We start from the raw sequence: 24,158 nt of genomic DNA on the forward strand, positions 1-24,158 counted from the left end.
TTGCGGATTTATGGCCAATGTGAATAGCTTACTGAATCCTATTATTTATGCTATCTTGTATAAACGCTTTCGGCAAGCTTACTATCAAGTGCTGTGTTATTGCTACAGTAAATTAACATTCAGCTCTTTAGTGGATCATGCAGGATGCAATCGCAATCACGGATTACGATCATCAGAAATGGGTGTCATCGAAAATAATAACGCCAATCATTCTACCAGTCCATCTATGAAAGCTTCTAATGATGATGGTAAAAAATATCGAGTGTTTTAGCTTCATCTACAACAAAGAGGACATTCCTCATCCCAGCCACTCGCCCTTGAAATGAGCAGCGCGAGGGTATTTATACTACTGTACTGTTAAATGACTTTGATTATGGGTTCATTTCAATAGCTCAGTATAAGATTCTTACAGTACTTTTTACCTAAAGATTTCTTCATGTAAAACGAATAGATCTAAGATAGTAATTTCTGCAGAGTACTGATTATTAAAATAGTATTCATTATATCGCTAAGAGTGGCTACTGGGCCTTTAAATTTTGATTTCGTGTAATATTCTGATGAAAATTGAATAAACATAGAATCTTTATAGAGTTTTCTACACAGCCATTTTGATTGTTACATTTTCTTATAACGGTTACTATCGACAGAGCAAGCTTTGCTTGCATACTCAAGCGATCCTTAGACACATTATAATGATTGGTATAGAATTGACCACAGTACTAAGGACATTGAACCGCACTGTAGATATCTTACAGTACCTGCTAATCTTGACTTGGTATGTCCATCACCGTACATTAGTTATCGTAATGTGCTTTTAGCATTAATACTGTATATAGTAACCATCCTTATTCGGTAAACATACTAATACGAAAGTTACTTAACGAAATTTGAATTGGCATAGAAATGAATGATCTCTAGGGTTTATGTAAATATTATTGAGAAGGTAGAAGTGATTGATACACATCAGGAGGTACTATTAGTTCTATTGCTCTCATGCAATTCGTAGTGTTACCCTACTGTAGTTCCCCTGTCCCGGTTATTTTTGATTGCTATATATCATATAACAAAAAGTGTTTCTAAGAGGATAATGTCAGTTAGTCAACGATCTGATAGGCGAAAGCGAAGTGAACAACGTGGAAATACACGATCAGTACGTACATTAAATCAATCTGTAAGTCATATCAGGAATTCTGAAGTAGATAGTACTCCTAGAGATCAAAATCAGCCAGCAGGTAATCGTAGCAGAAACTATCATCATCGCCAATTACATCGAATAGGAAGATTAGGTGATATTGACTCGATAGCAACAATCGATGATTTTGTATCTGCTCAGCATACATGCGGCTATATGAACCATTCCTGCAGTTACTGCAATGCACAAATGTAGTACTTTTGTACAGCATACAGTACACGGTAAAAAGTTACTGAACCTCTGACAGGTCTATCAAATGGTAATACTATGACTGTTAAATGAGCACATTATCGTAAACCGTCAGCAAAGCGACGGGAGTTTGCACTAGTAGATAGCGAAATAAATGGAAATATGTAATGTAACTAGTATTGTGATTGTAGACTGTTAGCCATGTTTAGTATAATGTACGGTAGATATTTATCCTAAGTGATATTTGGTAGCTATGACTATAGACTGTAGTGGTATAGACACTATGCTAGAGTACAGATGACTATATATAGTAAGGTGTTGAGTTACTAATAAGGCTATACGTAAAAATAGAAATGTAAATCATATATTAGGATATGGTTAATTCATTGTACTTTGGCTGGTGTGAATAATATCTACGTAAGTACAGTACTGTAGTCTTATCCATATTGGATTAATGATGGTCCGCAGTAGAATAGTCTTACTAAGAATAATTTAACTAAGTGTAAAATAAGGTAAAAGGTTGCCATGCGGATTGTAGCTGCGAATGCTAAGGAAAGTATAAAAGCATACAACTTTAGATTATTCTGTTAGTTCGTTCTAGAAGTCTTTAGTACTAGTATTCGGCTAAAGTAGAGTTGTGTGTAGTTAATCTTTGTATAAGATTCAATAAAGCCGTTATTTTTCTAAAATTTGGAATCTCGTGATTGGTATATATCACAAAATATTAAATTCAAATTCAAATGCATATCTTTAGATATTGCTTGTATCGCAATTGTACATTTATGGAGCGGTGCTATTTATTAGCTAGACTGGATAAAATTCGGTGAAACATTGACTATCTTTTCTATCCGAAATTCATCGAAATAGTAATTGTATGAATTATAAACAAAACATTTTGCTAATCCAAGAAGTTTCATCATCAAGTGCATATTTAATTTCTACATATTTAATGCCTCGGATCGGTCAGAGGAAATTAAAAATTATTCTGTATTATATAAATTGAAAAGTACTGCTTTAACTAACTAGCTAATCATTTATGGCCATTTTCAAATATTATGAATTACAAGTTAAATTCAGATTTGCGATATACTGTAAAAACTGATAGTACCAGTGCTATATTTTAAATGAATAAGTATAATAGAAGTACCATTGAATTATTCATTGCATCGAAATATATTGCAAATCAATGTTGACAAAATAGCGTAAGGTAGTTGTTGGAAACTCTAGGATTTTATTTCGTCATTAGCGTTGATTTTATTATCTGATTCTAGTTAGTAGTTTCTTCCTAATTATCAAAATTCACACACGCGATATTTCTACTGTTTGCCTTCTATCTTGCCGTTCAGAATTTTTCCTTTTCTGGTTCTTAAATCAATTTTTCTAGTAATTTTTTTGGCAAAGTTGCTTTAATGCATAATGTACATACTGAGCCGTTTAATGTTGTTGGTAGTACTGATTTTCCATTAATTCTTGGATATTGATTAGGTATGGTACTATTGATTATACAGCAGCCTTTGTAGTATTAATACTTCTATCTAATAGGATCGGTATATTCATATATTCGTATTAGTAACTTACTACGCTTATTTATCTTATTCAATAAAACTGAGATATAAAGGTAAGGATATATGATAGTTATTAACGCGTAAATTTTCGTGATATTCACTTCGCTAAATGAACTAACTCTATTCTATTTTCTGATAGAGAATATTTCTTAGCTAACCGGATTTCAAATAATTGAAAATAGAATTGAAATTATAAATATTATTATGCTATTTTCGTATTAGTAGCCTTGTCAAGGGAACAACCCTGTTTGTATTTAGAAACTATTACCCATCTTACCCAATGACTAGACCACTCTTTCAGTGGCGTAGCAAGTTTTCTGTAGTGGTTGAAAGCTATTCAGATATAGTGCAGCCTTTAATTCGATCTTTTAAATTTTCAAGGTATTTATATTTAATTTAGCTCATATTCCCCATAAACAGATCATTTCCACCGTGGGCAATTAGCTCCCGATGTTTTTGTTCATTTTTACCGCAGTATTGAGCAACTTTATGTCTTTAAAATTTCTAATGCAAACCAACGGTCACTGGTAAATGTACACTGTACAGTCAATTCAACCAGTATACAAGTTACGCTGTAATAGTGGTCTATACAGTATAATTTGGATATGAGATTAAAATTAATATTGCCTTTTTACTCAATCTGCAATGCTAACTATTCTAAATCATAGCTAGCCCAGTTTCTATTTAGAAACCAGTGCTTACTGTGACCATTATAATGAAAATATAGAATTAAGATTATAGTTATCTACGAACTATTTATTATGCTTATTTCAATACAGAAACAATTTATTATCTTACCTATTTTAATGAGGATATTAGAAATTGAGATTATATCGTAGTTTTCAGTAAGCTATTTTTCGTGATACGCGTACGCATACTGTATAAGGGACCTGTCACAAATTTCGTTTGTTACTATGAATTCTCTTCTTCTATGATTACCTGTAAAACCTTCTACCGTATTATAAATCTGCTACCAAGCGTCAATACTTTCACTACCTTGACGAAGGACCTTAGTCAACAGTAAGAGTTATTCTAGAAGTTTACTAGGTAATATTACAAAAGCTATCTTTATTCAACTGTCGTTCCACTCCGCAGCTTAAATTACTATCCTCTCTTTTTTAAGTACAAATGCGCTTCCTTATATGCTTGTGCCAAACTCCACCTGTACAATCTGTTCATTATTTCCTATACCGTAATATAGTCTTTTTCTGTGCACATGTAATTATATCAATTATTCCAGAACATATACATGTGTTAAACAATATATTACGTGCCAACTTAAATCAGCTTAGTGCCTAACAGATTGCATAAATGTGTGACAATTGCCATTTTGATTATTACCCGTATTTTGCATAGTACTTAACCTAAATCTACACAGCCACTAATGGAAATCCATTATCGGTTGAATATTACAATTTTACCATAATATTTACAACTATCTATTTCTAAATCAATTTACATTATCACGTTTACTATCTTAAACCATAACAGTATCTTACTAAAGAGTCAATATTTTTTACAAAATATTTACTTATCTACTTACTTTTCCAGCTATAATTTAAATAGAAATTGAGATTATAGTATTGGGTATGCTATTTTCTGTTATATATGTTATATATGAATGGCTACTAAAAGAACTAATTGGAATTCACTTCGAAAAATACCAGTATTTGCTTGCCTTACACAATAGAATCCATTTATAAAATCGATGTTATAGTTATCAGCATGCTATTTTTCGTAATTTCACCTTTTCCAAATTATTTTTTAATCCTATTTCTAATTAGCAAGCTTATTTTATCTATTCCAATTAAGATATAGGCCTACGTTTCTAGTTAGCAACAAGCAATTTTTTTGCTATGTATGGGTACAAGTACTTTGCAATTTGGACCGTTTCTACTCCTCGTTAGAAATACGAGTCTATTTTCTTCCTTTGCTAAATTGATTTCAGCTAATTTCAGTAGATATATGCTTTAAAATATAACAAGTATTAGGCTAAAAAATAAATAGTATCGTTAGCAGCAGCCATTTTTACTATTTTAACCTAATTTTGTATCATAGACCGATGCATGTTTGTACTGTTAGCTGGGAAGTCCTTTAGCGAGACAATACACTATATCATGCGGTGATGTATGGGACAGTATAGTACGTCTTACACATACATGTCATATGATGTAAAATAAATGACACTCTGTTATATCATCTTGACTGTGGTATAGTATACATTAGATTAGCGAAAAAGTCAAAAGTATGACAAAGAGTTTTGCATTTTGTGTCGCCACGAGCACCCTACTCTACTGTTCTGTACATCACCTAAAACCCATAGAAAAGCTTATTGCAATAACATCGTAAGCGTAGAAGTAATCCTAACCACCAGCGAGACGTTTTTTAGTGGCATGGACTAGATTATAGTCTAGGAGTCAACAGCAGTGGAGAAGATCGGCGGACAGCTCCTGCAGATTTCATCAACTATGGCAGAAGATTTGACGGAATTTTCCGATTTCGGTTTAGATCATCGCCTATCCAAGGTCTCTATGATTGCTATAATTGACTGTACACGATAACTGACGATACAAGGCAATAGTCGATATCAATAGGTTAAAATTGTCGTTATTACACTTTGTAGGCAATTGAAAAATGCGGTTGGAAGAGACCCACACCAATTCAAGCAGCAGCTATTCCTATCGCTTTGCAAGGCAAAGATATCTTAGCAAGAGCAAGAACAGGCTCCGGCAAAACTGCAGCGTAAGGCAGAATTCGAGTTAACTAATAAATTGAACAGCATAGAATAGTGATATGACAATAAGTTATCCCGTTCAATTTGATATAGTTATGCCATCCCTGCGATACAGAAACTTCTGACTCTGCTTGATCGGGTAAGTCAGCTGAATGATCCAATGTAGGCACCACCATTGGTTGTTATGGATTCCTTAAATTGACTGTTTTTAAGATTTTTAGACCATTGTTTGTCCAATTGATAGCAATTTTTACTATTTAACAGGGTGAAAATGAGATTGCAAATGCGGCAAAAATCCTCATCTTAGTCCCAACCAAAGAATTAAGCCGACAAGCGTGCAACAATATTAAAGTGAGTACTGTAATGTCCTACTGTATATGCTGACGTGATGCTATAAATCTACTCGCTACAAACTTTTACGGCCAATAAATGCAAAAGGTAATCAACTAGAATTAGGGAAGTAAACAATGATATAATGGCATGTTTCTCTCGCTAGGATTTGACAACTTGTTGTTCTCATCAAATTCAAGCTATTAATGTATCCAGTCAAGATTCATCTCCAAACTTAAGGTAGCAAATGTGTTCTCGATCTTCGGTCAATTCGATTGTATGCAAATACTTTGCTGAATACGTATAGCAATAGCGGTGGATGATGCTACGATAATCATCATCTTACTATCAGTTTATTTTCTAACAACGCCAATTACTGCATAATTTTAATCAGAGATTAATCGTACCGATGTATGTCGTCATCTTGCTATCTATAGAACCCAATTACTATCTTACCCTCATATTGTTATTGGCACTCCAACTCGTATTCTCACTTGCGTCAAATCAAAGGTATGGATGACCAACTTCAATCTTCAATAATGATACCAAATAAGCTAAAAAATTTCAATTGGGTTAATACGGTCTTTTTATCAGTAACTCGTTATGATGTTGATGAATTATCTTACTATTAATGAAATATTTGATGTATAGTCGCTAGATATAAGTCAACTGGAAATGTTGGTCATTGACGAAGCTGACTTGATCTTTTCATTCAATTTTGAAAACGATTTGAAAAGCCTTCTTGTGTAATAACGATCACCTGTACAATCTATTTTGCCGTGTATTTCTATTTCACATATTGTTACGTCTCTTGCTAGGTATTTACCAAATATATGCCAGTCCATGCTACTGTCGGCTACCCTATCCGATGTAAGTCTAAATAATTAAAATTGTTTACGTTTTCCATTTCCTCTTGTGTCGACATGCTATAGGCTAAGTTATGTTCAAATCGAAGCGATTGAAATGCAGTATTACCTATTATTCTATCTAATGCTTTAAAACTTTTAGGATGTCAAGTCGCTGCGAAAATTAGTTTTACACAACCCAGTATGTTGAGAATTTTTACCGCTCAATTGTTATCTAAGTCTACTACTATTTTCTAAACTTAATATGCGTTCATCACCGATAGGTTGTACTAAAACTGCAGGAATCCCAATTGCCCGAGCAGGATAGATTAGATCAATATTTTATCAAGTAAGTAATTCCTGCTTGACTAAATCAATCTTGAGACGATCATATTAAGCTAATTACGAATCGACGATGCTATTCAATGATATTGGATACGTGCTCATGGCTAAATTATTAACTTGTTTGATTTCCTATCAGATGCAACGAAGAAGATAAATTCTTACTCATTTATGCTATGTTCAAATTAGGGTAACAATCGAATATTATGTATCGACTTAAATTACCGATCGTTTCATATTGTGATTATCTTGTGATAGCATTTACGTATTAATAAATCGGAAATATTTTTTAACTACGCTATGGTCACTGTATAGACCCGTACATCAGTACAGTACCTATCGAAAAATATCGATAGATTAATATCAGTAATTAATTTCTTCTTCTTTCTCTCACTCGTATGAATAGGTTAATCGAAGGCAAATCAATTCTATTTATAAATACAATTAATCGTTGCTATAGGTCAGATTAACGCCTAGATGAAGATATTATTCTTGATTTTCATTTTTATGAAGCTATTACAATGACCTTGTATACTTTAACGTAATAGATTAAAATTATACCTGGAACAATTCTCCATTAAATGCTGCGTTCTAAACTCAGAATTGCCTCAAAATTCTAGGTATTATCCCTTCGATAGGCTATATGAGTGGATAATTAACTTCACCTTATTTTTATTTATCATGACTAATATTAGATATCAATTATTTGTTATCAGATCGCATATTATAGACGAATTTAATAGAGGTATTTACGATATCATTATTGCATCTGATGAAACAGTCTTGAATACATCCGTCAGAACCAACCCTGCCAATAAAATTAGTAATAAAGGCAAAAGGTAAAATAGGAAGAAATCATGAAAAGAATTAATAATTATCAATAATTAAAAATTTTAGGCCCTAAAGGTATTATTTTACTAATTAATTATCAATTACAATAGAAGACATAAAGATAGCGAGTTTGGTGTATCCCGCGGTGTTGATTTCCAAGGCTAGTAGGATTAAAAATAATTAATGAATGTAGATGAATTTAACCGGTTATGTTATTAGCTACGAATGGGTAAGTTATATTTCTTGCATTTGATTGCATTAGGTGTAAAAAATATTATCAATTTTGACTTTCCTAAAACGCCAGAATCTTACATCCACAGAGTCGGAAGGTAGTGAAAGTTTTATAGTTTATGGAAATAGAGTTTCCTTTGACTTTAAAATTCGCATTAGGATTAATATATCATGTATAAACTTTAATAACTATCTAGGACTGCTCGTGGTGACGATGTAGGCTCTGCGCTATCACTTGTAACTTCTGATGATGAAGCGTTGTTGAAAAGTGTACAAGATAAACTTTCAGAAGATTATGGTAATGGTAAGGGATTTCTTTTTATGTTCGCATTGTTAGTACATGGAATATATATGTTCAATGTAAGAATCATGGTTTAGTAGATTAATAATCGCATTGCTGTTCTGATTCATATATTTTACAATAGACGATGCAGCTGTAGTGAAACCATATACTTTCAAGATGAATGAAATTGAAAGCTTCAGATATAGAGCGCAGGTATTTTGTAGGCCAAAATCGTATTATTCCAATATTTCGCTGGATACAGATATCTCTAAATTGACGCACCTTTTACCTCGTGATAGGATGCTTTACGTGCTGTAACCAAAAATGCTGGTAATATCTACGCGTATAATTTCTTTATGTATATTCATTAGTTAATTAATTAATTAATTGCGACCTAACATTCAAATGATTCATAGTTCGAGATGCCAGACTCCGAGAGATTAAAAAGGAGATGTTGAATTCCGAAAAGTTAAAGGTATACTTGTATATTAAACTAGCTAATTTTGTATATGTAATTTATGATCAAGAAATACTGTTGTCAATATTGCTGATTCTTATCTGAGATTATTTAAAATGTACTCATACGTGAAGGTCATGCTTTATCGATGAAAAGAATTTTACAGCTTTCGTTAACATGTAATTTCAGACATATTTCGGTCATAATCCTAAGGATATGCAAGCACTTCGGCATGATTTAGTTTTGCATCCAGCTAAAGTTAGGCCACATTTAAAAAATGTCCCAGACTATTTAGGCAAGCAGAATAAGAATTTTAATATCATTTTTCCATCTTTTCATGCCTGCACATACTAACTTAACTGTTATTGCAGTTCCACCAGCTTTGCAACAGTCCATGAAGAAATCTCGAAAACGACCTAGTGCACATTTAAATCGTACCGCTTATAAGAAGCCTAAGGTTTGCTAAATATAATTAATTACTACTACCTGACGGCAATAAATAGGAGACAGAGCTGTATTTACGCAGGTCTTTCGTCAAATGACGCTTCCTCTACTATACGCAATTAGGTGTCAGATCCATTGAAAACATTCAAATTTAATCGAAAATGATCCAGACAAGCTATCCTTTCTGTTATGAAAAATTTTAATCACAATATTTTTGTAAAACTTTCGACAGGATAAGTAGCAAATTAATAAGGCAATATAAGAATATATCTGTAATATAAAGATATACTGTCATAAGGGTTAAATGTTAATTGATCTTTGTGAGCATGCAAATTTTAAATTTGACTACCATTGTTTGCAATGAACTTAATACAAGGATTCTATTAAACAAATTTGATCGATGTCATTCCCCATTTTAAACATACATTGTAGATAAGAAGTAAAATCACTTAATTTGGGCACGCAACTAAATTTTAAGCTGTAAGTCCAATCGGTTGACGTTAGTAGTAATTTATGTAATTACGCAATGCCGATCATTAATAAAATAAATAAAAGCCATCTGCAAATATAGTCGGCATTATACAACCAACTCTCTCGTGTTGTTTTACTCTACTATAACTGTAAATCGATTTAAGGAGCACATATTCCATATTAAGATATTCTTAGCATAATAAGTTGATTCATGTTTTACTGATTAGAAATATATTGTTGACAATATCGATTTAAATCTGAGTAAGGCGATACGGAGGAAGCAAAGGTAGATAAAAAGGTTCTCTTTTGAGTCTGGTCAAGGTTCTACAAGGTAAAAAACGCAGCATAATCAATTTTTGATTAATATAATTACATCAAGCACACAGTAGCCTATAATGATCAGAAAGGATCGAAACATTTGCATACCTTATTGACGAAAAAATCCAGAGCAGTCGTATAAAATATTTGTTTATCAACTTGCTCTAATTTACCTATTCTACTGATCACATAAGGCAACCTAAGAAATAAATTCAAAATAATTCGAAGACAGTAATATCAATGGTTAGGCAAAGATCAAAAAATTTGCTTCAGATAGTAATCGCAGTAGTCTATGTATCCTACAATGATCGGATCCAGTAATTAGTTGAAGCACTGATTAGTAAACAATTCAAACCCCATACAGCCATAGCTAAAGGTGTCCTATAAATGAATTATATGGCTAAATCTTAGTCTTTCAATAATTACACTTATTTCATATTCGATATTATTACCTTTGCGTAAAACTACCGATAGAGAGCATGACCCATTTTGTAACTGCTGTCTGCTGCGACTGACGCTGAAGATTTTCAAAAACTTTAAATAGTACTTCAGCCATAAGTTGAGGATGAGGTTGTTGACTACTTAAAAACTCTCCTATAACTTTATTCATTATCTCCTGAGGTGAAAAGAAATCTTCCAATACAGATGGTAAAATATGAGCAACTACTGTAGCTTCCGAAGGCAGCCCCTTCCTAATCCTATTAGTATAAGATTACAGATAACAATATGTTAAGTACGATTGAGATGATAATAAAAAATTCAAAATCGTATAGTAATTTTAAAATTAAAATGCTGCTGAAAGCTGAATACAGAACAGAATATTCATCAAAATTTAAGGTTAAGGTTATTAATGTATAGTAAACTAGTATGCATTAATATACTCAATGCAAAGTTTTGATACTATTCCATTCAATATTCAGCTTATTACAGTATATGATAATCTGTCATATATACTATCGTATATTTATTGAGAAAAGTATATATTATCCAAAAGAAATAAAGAATAGGAATAATAGGACAAATACAACATTCATGCATGACAGCAGTAACAAGGTAGATCTCATTCACCTGTCAAATAAGATAGTCACTCGCTCAATTGTATGTACGTTGGCCATAGCATCAAGCTCTTGACCAGGGTTGGCTTCACTTTCAATTTTTCCTAGAATATGTATAACAGTTAGGTGGTTGCTAACTTGCTACTGAACGCTGGCTTGATATTAAATCCCAATGTTCTTACCGGCGTACATGCATGTTAAAAGTAGTCCAAGAGCAGACAAAGCTCTCTCAGGGCTTGGCATAGATAATCTAAATGATGCAATTGTAACAATAAAAATATCATCATTCTGCAATGTTAAGGATGTATACGCATATAATTATAAGGTGCCTAAACTTACGTATCCTTACCTATCTATACTAAGTTTGATAATCATATCCGATTCATCCGGTGTTAACGTAAAGGATAAAATAATTCTCTCTAGTCCTCTCATAATGGCATGATATATAACAGGAGGGGTTACTTCATCGCTGGCACTGATCATTGTCACAACAATCTAATAAAAATATGAGTTTGTACATTTCGCATACCAAGAATAAGCCATATGCGTAATATTATAATACACTTCTATAATCAATTTCCCTATTTCGAGTAATGTTATTAACAAGAATACTTACTTGTAACACTAACTGAAAAAAGTTTGTGTCTTTAATGTCATCCACATAATGTTCAATAATAAAGAAAGCTGCCGATAGCATTACCAAAGTATGTTGATAACTAGTTCCAAACGACATCCTGAGCGCAATCAATATTTTAAGTAATTAAGATATAGCTATATTACTCTTTGAATTATGGTGATAACAAATAGAATATAAATCTTACAATTGTACTTCACTTAATTTTGTTGTCAAATAATTAATTAGCGGATCTAAGAATGCTGTTAAGGAGCTCATTGGATGGGGTTCTAATATATATAGTACTCCAAACAGGCCACAAATCTAGAGTTTATTGTGAATTACATTAATGCGACATTTAATATAACAATTTACAAATCATTTCTATAAGTACAGTAGGAATACCTGTAGCGACAAGTAACTACTCTTCAGTGAAAATTCAATTACGCGACAAATTTTATCAACTGATTGGCCATCCTATGAAATAAGTTATCGACAAATAATTTTAATACAAATGCGTAACCATTTACTGATTAAATTAATTGGAATTACATTTCTAATACTTACTAATCCTAAGACTGAAACGGCTTTACAAATTCCAATGACAATATACTGCATCATGACATCGTCTTCGGCTGGATGATATTTATATAATTCCATAAATATATCATACATCCACTGAAAGTGTTCACGATTAACGAAAATATCTGACAATACCAAAACCTGAAGTGAAGCAAAAAATGCTAAGAAGCGAATGATAAATCCAGAAAGGACAATGGCTGAAATAAATTACTTTTATTACCGATTTTGCAGCTTCTCGTTTAAGGTTAATTGTTATATTTTGTGAAGTTTGAGGTGTAAGCCACCGTTCAAATAATTCGAGTAGAAATTGCAAACAAGAATGAATGTCTAATCCGATATCTTCTTCAAATATTGTAGCTCTTGAATAAGCGTCGTCTTTGTTGTCAGTCTCCGAAACTTGCATTCGCAATACACAAACTGGAACCTTTAATAATATAATCAAAGGAACTGTTATGATAAGATGTACATGAGTGACTGATGTAATCAATCTAAGAATTTAGATCACAAACCTGGCCAAGAACATATTCCAAGCATGATATGTCACGTTCAGTGTTGCTATTATATAGCATTCGGCTACTGTTATGGTTACTACGTAACCAAAAGTGGCTCTTTTTCGACATGCTTGTCATTGTACTTTGCATACAACCCATATTATTGTAATAATTAATGGGTACACTTCTACAGCCAGCAGTTCTTTATACGTAATGCCGATGAAAAAGTATTAAAATATTAGTTCATAACCCCCATTTATTTGAATTATTGGCATATTACTGATGAAAAATTAACTTAAACCCTCTTTACCTTCTAATTGAAAATTTCTCAATTGACTTTTCGACTATTCCTCGTACTTTTTCAAGTTTCTTACCAATGCTAATCCAGTAGTAGAAATTGCTTATATAAGTTTTTTCTATTGCAGTATAATATCGTTACATCATTATTCATAGTGACTTACACAGAGTTCATAAATGGCAAAGGCTTATGTCTTGAAGAATGCAAATATATACAGCGATTTGGTCGACCAGCTATGGGAATCAACGACGTATGCAATAACAAGGACGTTAAACCTTCTACTGCTATGCAGTTAGAATGATTCAGTTCAGAAATTTCCTAAGTGAATCAGAGAGATTAAAAAAGGTATAAAAATAGAATTCTTTCAAGATAGTAACGATCTTCCTCTAATACTGTATAAGGCTTAAAAAAATGATGCTAGAAAATTTACATCATTGGATGCATTTTCGGGTATTGAAGTCCCTAACACGCCTAACAGAGCAACCCAAATCTCTTCAAATTGTTGTCGTGATGTCCAACCTAATACAAATAAAGGCATTAAAGTTGCTAAAGAAGTAACAAAATTTTTATCTCGATTTAATAACATTGACAGTAATGATATTTAGAGTACCTAGTAAATTAATACGAAAAACAAAATCTTCAAGTATATCTTTTTCACAAAGATAATCAGGAGATAAAGGTGGCAAAGGTTCAGAAGGACGATACTGATTATCAGCAAGCCATCCCATTTTCCAAGCAAGTAATGGAACGCAACAATAGCTATTGAAAAGAGGCAAGCGAGCTAATCCAAGTAAGACGCTAATACATGGACCAATTAAAAATTGTGGGATTTGAAATACTGATCGATGGCTAGCGCTATAGCTAAAAATAGTGCGATGACTATGTAGTAGCTGTGATAGCTTATCACAAGCGTTAAAAATCATAATATCATGGTCATTATTTATTGATTGCTGTATAAGGTCAGTGGATAAATTTGATGGCACCAAGACACTACCAGGTGATAAACCGATTGATATTATTAAATCGTAAACAAATTGAACGCCTTGACATATAACTCGATGATAATCTGGGTTAGAATAAATGGACACATATTTCTTAGAGAATAAAGCCACTGAAGCGCAGGAAAGTGCCGAATAAAGTTCTTCATAGCAATAAATCAATTCAGTTATCATACGGCACGATACACCGAGTGACAATAACGCAAAGCGAGCAGCAGCTTCGCAAAACTCATCAGGTAAATGATAAACAGTTGTCAAATCCACTTCTGATTCCAATACTAGCGTTAGACATTTCGTTAGAGAATTTATGTCCTTAACACGTTGAAAGTCGCGAATAATATTTTTGAATTCAATAAGGCTACTAAATTGAGTAGCAGATGTCTTGGTCTCGACTGTATCATGATCAGCGGAAGATAAATCAATATTTTGTGATAGGGCAGCTTGTTCTCGCTGATAATCATCACGATTTTTCTGTTCTGTTAGAATCATATTTAGTTGATCTGTTATCCTGCCCATAAGGACTTTTTGGCACTCTAGAAAAAATTTACTGGGTTCGTGTTGATAACTGTCATTATCTAATTGATGTTGATTTTTATCATTATAGCCATTTGATCCACTTACTTCAGCATCATCAGACTTTGAACGTTGAAATTCTGCTAGACACACAGTTATACAATCTTCCAGTAAACTTATATCAAAATCATGGCTATTTAATATTTCAATAGCATCTGACAATGGCAAATTACGCAGTAATAACGAATATTTCCGTGATGCGTTAATAGAATTTTTATCTTGGAAACATCGGTGCTTAATCATATCTAAAAACCAAACTTTATCAACTTGGATTGTAGGATTTAGGCTACATTGACGACTGAGTTGACTAATTTCATCTCCATTAATTGTAACATGATTTAAGACCCGAATAATAAGCGATTTTAATCTTAAATGACGATTTAACTTAAATGTATCTTTCAAAAATTGGGTTAATACATCTGCTTTGCCATCAGCCAATTGTTGTTGACAATCTTCAACAGATTCAGTCAATAAAAAATCCAAACGATTGCAAGCTAAAGTCTCAAATAACCTTCCAATACAGCGATGATGAGTATCTAATAATTTAGTTACGATTAGACTAATAAGTGAGCCGGTTAAACTGTCATGAATATCTGACAGACAACGTACCAATTTTCTGCCGAAGGATGGTTTCGATAACAAATTTATCATGGAAAACTTTAATCCATCAGCTACACCTTGTAAAAAGATACCACTTAATTCGACGTCGCCGTTAATATTATTAAGTAAATTAATAGCTGGAGGTTCAAACGATAATTCAACAATATTTAGTGCATAATTCGATATAAACCATGGCAAAATTTGCTTAAAGGTGGGTCCTTGGTAATAAGATTGTAAGGAGTCCGACAGTAGCAATATAATACCACGACGAATAACTTCGTGACTACAACTAGGGAGCTTATTTACGGCTCGTAACGCTATCTTTGATACATATTCACCACGTAGTAATAATTGCTCCCACCACCCTTTATCAGTAAATTCAAGCTGCAATAATAACTCGCACCAATCAAGCACTAATCTCGGCATACTCTGACGTAAATCAAGTATTAAACTATTAATTTGACCTATAATAGTGTTTCCGTAACCTTCTTGTTGATAATTTTTAATTAATGATTTGGCTTGCTGAGTAAATTTTCTGTATACGGCTTTTTTAATAATATATTTTAGATACAGAAATAATAAATGTATTTCAGCTCCTAAAAATGCATACTTTGATTCTTCATTACTAGGGGTTGTGATACTTTCAACTAATTTCCCAGTTGCATTCTTAATGACGTAAAATATGAACTGGGTCAACACATCAACAGCGTTATAATTAGATCGTTCCAGGTCTTCATTTGACAAAGTAAATTGTCTGTCATCGATGTGCATTTCTTCAATACGACCGAGTATGGTATCTTCATCAGCGCGTAGCAAAAATATGTGAAAAATAATCAAAATGCTAGCTAGCCAACGATGAACCTTTACTTCACTTTCCATATTGGCTGGTGTAAAAAATGCTTTAACTAGCATATCAATAGGCCTCAGCGAAATTGGCATTACCATTTCAAAGAATCGATGTAATACATGCAAAGCGTGGATGGAATCAACATTAACCTATTTCGTATAAGACCATATAGTATTCATAACATTATTAGTATACTTTATCAAGGATATTCATCTGAATATATTTCATTATCAGATGCTAAATATATTTATATATGGATGGACCTGCAATTTCGTCAGCAACGGAAGTAGGAAATCTACCATTTGGCGTGAAATGCGCTTCCAACGATTCTCTTCATCGCGACACGATGACAGTATAACTAGGCATAACTCAACCGTCTGAATTGCAATAATAGTATAGAATTAGCTAATATCGTTAAATAAGCATCTATCCCATACCATTACATTTGTGATAAAAAAGACAAAAACTAAATTTTTAACTTGAAATTATATTAGCGGCACCTCATGATGATCCATCAATTTCATTAGAGTTGCAATAACAACTTCTCTTTGAGCGTCCAATTGTTTACCTTCTTCACCTTTCGGCTTTAGTAAGGAACGTACGTTGAATAAGTCAAACACCACAGGCCGAAATGCAGGAATGACTAAAAACATTACAGTTAGAAAAAATAACTGTTACGGATATTTAATGGGTAAAAAATATTGTATTACTATCGACGTGAATAACTTAAAGTTCCATGCTAATATTCATACCATGAGCAGGTGCTAACTGTCCGCTTGCCATTATACCGTCAGACAATTGAAGTATGCGAGGTATACCAACAATAGGTTCGAGATTCATTCGCTCGTACGACAAAAGTATCAAGAACTGAAATATACTTGGGATTATATTCTCGCTCTCTCTATTATTGACAAGGAGCAAAGCTTAGAATTAGTGCCAGATTGTAGTAAAGTGGGTATTGAATAACTTTTTTAAAGAATTATATTATTTAAATAAGCGAATACTTCATTTGTCCAGCTTCTATTAACTCAAATTGCCGCAAAATAAAGTTAACGAAGGACTAGAATGAGATGCAAATAATCTACGTTAATACTGTAGACATGTCAAAATCTCGTTTTAAAAATTCGAGAAAGTAAGTTTTATTATTAAAATTTTTAAATATTTTTTACCTGATCCGCATCCAGTAACGAATAGTTGACCCTTATCTTGATAAGCTGCGCAAGCAAGTGAAGAATTTGTTGCTGTAAGTCTACACTACTTGTGAAGGTGTATTGTTTCAGTGCATGGATTACTAACGGTTCAAAGATACGGATAAGCTGGACGGGGCGCTATTATTCATCGCAAGGCAATCAGAGTGCAAATATTAGCGGTCTTTCGGCGTAAATTCGGTAAAGTAAGACACATTAAAGTATTATCACTATTCTAGTTCAGAACCTTGTTATCGGCCCTTCCTCCTGTTTCTGATGCTGGTAATCGACTGTGTGATTTGATCGTAACAGCGTCTTCCTCGAGTTGAAAATCATCTTGGCTATTCTTTATACCAATCATTTTAATAGCAAATTGTTTTAAAGGCAATTCTGAGTAGATTTGGTGAAAACCTGTAAAGATATCCTTAGCTGCTTTATTCGTGTATCTATTTCTGCAAACGTTGACTGGTATTTGCCAAGGATTAGTCGCTGCATTTATACTGAACAAACATCTAATAAACTTGACATAAAAAATATTTACAACGTGATTATAATTTTGGATGTGCCGGATCACTTTTGTTTCATCAATTTCGAAGGGTGCCTTACCTGTTGGACGCAACGTAATGTTGCAGCAGATTCTCTCTTAATGCATGCTTGCATATAATTAACAAATTCTTCTACATACTATATAGATAGATTGCATGTTGATTAATTTATGAACAAATGTAGATACACGAATATGCTCCGATACCTTTATACTATTATTGATATTTGAATATTGTGTCTACCTACCCGACCACTTTCATTTAACGTCGCAACTTCAAGAATTTTGCTAAAGGAAGTCAACGTAGTTTTGAGTAAGTTAGCGAATTTATCCTCGGATTCATTTGTAGCTAAGGAAGACTGATGGTAAGAAAGTAAGTCATAAGTCGTTAATAATAACATTTGTAGTCGGTAGCTAGACAATGGGAAAAAAGCAAGAGAAATTTGGAACCATAATTATAACTAATTAGTAACAACATTAATCAAGCATTATATTTCAGTCGAAAACTAAAGTAAAAATACAGTAATAGAGATTCTTCAAAATTATAACAGCAATATCATTGATGAAATTTTCATACAATTAATGGACAAATAGCTACGAAAAACGATATTAAAATTTCTCATCATTATAATTAATCGACTATAAGTAATGAATAGAACATGCCACTGCAGTGTTTCGGATTATATCGGCAAATGAATGTACCTATTGCTTACCTGATAGCTTGATTGAACATTTCTTAATTCTTCATATAGTTTAAAATAGTGCGCTACATTTACAAATTGGCCAACTATTCCATTATCTGCAATTCGACCGGATCTTGTTGAGGTAAAGTCGCTGGTATCATTTGATGGAGTTAACTCTTTTTTATCATTGACTACAGCACCAGACTCACCGCGATTACGAAATGAAAACCGCTTCTTTGGAGATACAACAGCAGCTAACGAACCAGCAGATGCACTAGCCGTTAATCCGGCAATACTACCACTTTTTTCACGTAAAAACTCTTTAGCCTTTTGTGTTTGTGGAATAGTCGTTGGCAAATCATCTATAACGTGCGTAAAAATATTAAGTAATCGTGAAATATGTGCGAATAGTTGGTTTGCCAATGGCACCAACAAGAAATCGCTTAACGCAGGCCAACTTTCTGTAATTTCAAATTTTCCATTCTCGCCATCACTTGTTAAGATTGAGTTGAAGGAAGCACCAACTAGTAGATTACATGCCAAAATAAGTACATCATTATGAGTCTGTAAGTCAAACGTAACCCATGACGACGTTAGTAATGATACCATTAACGGTAACGGACCACTACCATTACTACCGCTAATATCATCTAAACTACCAAAGCTATTTTGACGTGATACGTTATTAGTATTGGCAGACAAATCTCCCTTTGGCTTACTTCGATGGTAACCCCAAGCAGAGCTATACTTATCAACTGGATAATTATTAGATAGTATAGATAAAGCGTGTAGGCAACCTGTCATAAAATATTTTGATGATGTTATGTGTAGCTTGGCTAATAAAGAATTAATTATACGCGAAAGGTTAGCCAGGGTAATGTCATCAATATATTCATGTCGATCATCAGTTTTTGTTACTGCTGAACCTTTGGTTAACAATGATAGATTCTTGCTCATGTCATGCTCGTAATTTAATATATTAACATCGTCTACTAAGGATTGTTGTGCAGCAGCCGTAATATAATCACCTTTAGGGTGATCGATTGGATAAAACAGATGAGGAATAATTTTAACTAATGTTGTTGTTGTTGCTTGTCGCACACGAATATCTTCATCACCTAATAGCAACATGATAACTTCATCAATGACTTGTTGTTGAGTACAAGGCGAACAATATGATCGCAAAAAGTCAATATTTGCACGACTTTGGTGCCAATAGTGCAACAAAGTGAAATCTAATTCAGTCAAAATATCCAGTAACTTAACGCGAACAAGCCAATACGGATGAATTTTTAATTGAAGTACGGTAGCAATAATATTCCATGACAATTGACTCTCATCACTCTTCATTAGTGAATTTAGGCATAATTTAACGCCTTGTATTGCCATACCAATAACAACTGATGATTCATCTTTCAATAGTAATAATAAGAGATTTACAAAATTTTCAAGGTAAACTTCATGTTCATTCTTAAATTGTTGCGACAAACAACTGTGTAACCATAAATCATAGTGATATCCAGCAACAATCAGTGAGGTCTTAATATAATTGCCGATAAGTAGGGCGATATTACCACGTAATTTTGGATCAGAATGATTAGCGTATTGTAATACATCCCGGACACGATAGATTTCAAATGCTTGATCATTACGCCCCTCTTGATAACTCGCTATTGATTGTGCATAAAGCGGAGCGATAAAAGCTTGTGGACAAAATCCTAAAGCTTGAGATACACAATTTAACGACAAAACCTTGACACTTACACGGATAATTTTATCGGGTATTAATTGACCATTTTCACCATCCAATAGAAATGATGTGCATAGCATACGAATGCACGAAACAATTGGAGCTTTATTACTATCCACCAATCTATCCCATATTCTCGAAATATCACTACCTTCTATAGAAGGGCGACTAATATCACTACTGTCATCTGCTAAGCTATCCTCCTCATTTGCTTCTGTTACGGGTTGACTCACACCAGCTGAATCTTGATTAGTAGTAGTAGCATCAGAGCTCTGATTTAAATTAAGTTGGACAGCTACGTTGTCGGCTAGATCAATCTCAACTGATATATTATTGCCTCCTTTAACAACTGCATCTGGAGCTAAGCTATCTTTATTCTCAACGGCTGATATCGCTGGGTCTATACTTGCTTCTACATTGTCTGCCTTAGATTCTAACTGATCGAGATTACTACTTGATTTATTAGGAACAATCTCATGGCTGCTTCCAATACGAGCGATATTGATCATTAAAGTATCATCTGGATCAGATAGTAACAGAGACAGTAATGACTTAGGTGGTGATTTCAGTATCAGTTGGAGAGTTTCAAGAGCAGCTGTGACAACATTATGGTTAGTATGCTTTAAGCAGGCCATCACAATTCCGTACATCTACAACAGTGAAAGGTGCAATAATTCAAAATGAGGAATAACAAATTTCATTTGAAATCTTTCCCATCAAATCATTATTAAATATTTGATTAATAATCTAGGTTTCTTTCGAATTATGGCTAAATAAGTAATACTGTATCTAATTGCAATACGGTACTGCGAATTCCTATATTTATATAACAGTCAGAAAAAGCATTTACCTTAATCAGATGCATGATGTTAACCGGAGAGGAATCTGCATTTTCCGTGATGATTCCACCGATAGTGCCATGAATTCCTCCACTAACTGTATCTTTAATAGGTTTCGATAAATATGGTACAATACTACGTAGACATAATAATGTACCAAGCAGTAAGAAATTCTGCTGATAAACATTTTGTAGCGGTAGTAAAATATCTAGAAGAAAAATTGAATAAATAGATAAATAGCTAAGCCATGTCAAGAACATAAATTAAATTACTATTCCGAAAATAAATATTACCAATCAGCTCACTAACGAGCCAAGAAAAGAAATAATTGGGCTTCGTAGTATGCCTACATAATAATGTAACAGCAGAAGCAGCGGTACGTCTGGCAGTGGCAGAACTCGATTTGATGTTTATCAAAAAATTTCTAATCAATATCTAAATGTGTCATATACCGATAGATAGGGAGACAAACAGTGAATTTCTATCCAGTTAAGTTGTCCAAAAGTATAGCTTCCACAAATATAACAGTATCTTAAAAATTCGTATAAAGCATTTACCTTTACTTCTGAATCATTGATGAATTTTCCAAAAACCGGGCAAATTTTTTGCAATGCAGAAGCAACAGTATCCTAACAACACAGTAAACTCACTGATTCATAGCTTAAAAGGTATAATAAAGCAAAATGTAACTCCTATTGTAAAACAACAGCTAAATGCTGTAATTGAAATAAGTTGTGCGTGATAACCAATATACCTGAACAGAATCATCTTGTCTCTTACAAATTCTGACAATTCGTGGAAGAGCATTAAGCGCAAATGTTCTATTATGAATCATTTTATAGTGTTTGATGTAATTAAAGTGGTAAAAATGCATAGTTTTTAAAATGCGCTATCATATCCAGTTATTATGACAATTGTTGAAGTAACACCAATGCTATTGTCTATCGAGTAATCTGATTGATATAGTTATCCGTACTATGCTAACCTGCATTTTTGCGGTCTGATTAGATGGCACAAGTCTGCAAACCGCCATAAGGCAGCTCTCAATGATCTTGATGTTCCATTCTACTCCAAGGGTAAATATATATACACATATAAGTTTACGCATCGTCATATCATACTACATTTCAATCTACAGTGTGTACTGAACATGGATTCGCTACTAGCTCATACATATACGCAACATATAGTACTATACAGTACCACTATTCCAATACTTAGTTAATATACTGTTCATACTGTACATCATCATATAGTATACTAAAAGTTATATAAACTTTCTATAACTAATACGGCACTACATAACGATTATTAACAACGTAATGCGTACCTTTTTAATTTCCTTATACAACTCGATATGCACTCGTCCAATATTAATATCCATTAAAACCTTACATAAATAAACAAAACCGATAATGAACGAACAAGTACACGCTTAACCTATAAAATGATCAACGCATATGTCTGTACTTTGATGGTTTTATTTAAGACTTCATCTGCTATCATGCGAACATCCGATTCGGAGTCATCACAAGCTATCAATAAAATCTCAATGGCAATGCTAATTAATTTACCAAATTCTGGTAAACTCCTATTATTTAAACGAAAGAAATGCAAAAATGCTTTATTTAGTAGGATCAATCATGTTATTTAGCCTATTATTACGAAAAAATATGCTTTCTTTCTGTTTTTATTATATGCGTACAGTGTTTCTAGCAAGAAATGATTGAAGTTAGTTGTTAACATACACAATATCAGTAGTGTATGCAATATTAACTATATCACCTTTTTCTGTGATCTGGGCAATTATTATCTCAATTATACAGAGTTTAAGACCGAGGCTTATAACAATATTAATAATGTAGTATTCTACTAAATTGGTAATCCAGAATTCAAAATTTTATCAACACAAATCAAGTATACCATTTCCATACCAGTTGGAGCAGATAAATTATTTACGGAATACTAATTTAATTGGAAGACAATCGTTCAATTGACAATAAGGTCAATGGTACTATAGAGCTTACCTTAACATCATATATGGGTATTGATTATATCATGAGAGTAGCTAAATAATACTTAGTGAATAAATGATCACTGCCACTACATTGTATTATTCTATACCAGAGATGTTGAGTTCATGCGATGTAGAATGATATTAAATTTAATACGCTCAATTCTAATTTACAAAGGGAGTGGATTGTAGATGTCATTATGTCAATGATAACTGATTCTATGTAAATGAAGATGTAATCTGTCCTTGCATAGATTGGATGATAACAAGGCCAACTAATGTTATGGAATATGACAATTCATAGCTATGGAGCACACAGGTCTCCTAAACAAATGACTACAGTATACAAAACAGTCAATCCTTCTTAGAAATGCAACGTGTCATTCACATTCTAATGGAAGCCTCATCTATACTGTACCCTCCAAAATGAAATTGTTACTACTGATTACCACTAATTTACCCAAATTTAAATAGCTAACACCACCAACTCGATAATAACGTATTAATACAACTTATGGTGTATAACATAACAGGCAGTGGGGCAATGATATTATTACTGTATCTTGATATGTATTTTCATTATCTGCAGTATCGACAAATAAGTAGAAAGAGACCGCTATCTATTAACACGGGTGCACTCTCTAGTACAGTACAGTACTACGGTACTGTAATTTGTAGACAGTTAAAATTGTAATAATTCACAGCCAGACATAGAGTATTTGATAAAGTTAGGCACAGATTCATGTTACTTTTTAGTATGATGGTCTAACAGCTAAATACATTATTGTCCATTTCCTATTTGTTCTGTATGATTTGACGCCAAAAATGGTAAATAGCATGCATGGTACAACA

The 24,158-nt window shown here is 33.1% G+C and overlaps 3 protein-coding genes across 3 annotated transcripts; 1 reads left to right on the forward strand and 2 right to left on the reverse strand.

Moving 5' to 3' along the window:
- Nucleotides 1-5,414: 5,414 nt before the first annotated feature.
- Nucleotides 5,415-9,353, forward strand: TRIADDRAFT_58595 (uncharacterized protein; the record flags this gene model as incomplete). Its single annotated transcript, XM_002114558.1, has 16 exons — nucleotides 5,415-5,471; nucleotides 5,570-5,688; nucleotides 5,774-5,819; nucleotides 5,945-6,031; nucleotides 6,177-6,250; nucleotides 6,448-6,520; nucleotides 7,019-7,057; nucleotides 7,140-7,204; nucleotides 7,337-7,387; nucleotides 7,746-7,817; nucleotides 7,914-8,036; nucleotides 8,457-8,563; nucleotides 8,685-8,755; nucleotides 8,842-8,872; nucleotides 8,959-9,017; nucleotides 9,189-9,353. 16 exons carry the CDS (start codon nucleotides 5,415-5,417, stop codon nucleotides 9,351-9,353), a joined length of 1,239 nt encoding a protein of 412 aa, XP_002114594.1.
- Nucleotides 9,354-10,313: 960 nt separating this feature from the next.
- Nucleotides 10,314-12,885, reverse strand: TRIADDRAFT_28318 (uncharacterized protein; the record flags this gene model as incomplete). The annotated part of the gene is made up of 11 exons (XM_002114737.1): nucleotides 10,314-10,431; nucleotides 10,536-10,613; nucleotides 10,685-10,930; nucleotides 11,301-11,391; nucleotides 11,470-11,537; nucleotides 11,637-11,782; nucleotides 11,904-12,021; nucleotides 12,109-12,224; nucleotides 12,306-12,377; nucleotides 12,468-12,623; nucleotides 12,703-12,885. 11 exons carry the CDS (start codon nucleotides 12,883-12,885, stop codon nucleotides 10,314-10,316), a joined length of 1,392 nt encoding a protein of 463 aa, XP_002114773.1.
- Nucleotides 12,886-16,210: 3,325 nt separating this feature from the next.
- Nucleotides 16,211-20,962, reverse strand: TRIADDRAFT_28161 (uncharacterized protein; the record flags this gene model as incomplete). The annotated part of the gene is made up of 12 exons (XM_002114738.1): nucleotides 16,211-16,438; nucleotides 16,553-16,666; nucleotides 16,790-16,932; nucleotides 17,042-17,190; nucleotides 17,294-17,349; nucleotides 17,459-17,617; nucleotides 17,724-17,996; nucleotides 18,083-18,160; nucleotides 18,269-18,379; nucleotides 18,734-18,957; nucleotides 19,006-19,358; nucleotides 19,404-20,962. Coding segments are annotated over 12 exons (3,447 nt in total), but the record flags the coding sequence as incomplete, so codon positions are not given.
- Nucleotides 20,963-24,158: the final 3,196 nt, after the last annotated feature.

This window comes from Trichoplax adhaerens, genomic scaffold (assembly GCF_000150275.1).
Source record: "Trichoplax adhaerens TRIADscaffold_8 genomic scaffold, whole genome shotgun sequence".
NCBI lineage: Eukaryota > Metazoa > Placozoa > Uniplacotomia > Trichoplacea > Trichoplacidae > Trichoplax > Trichoplax adhaerens.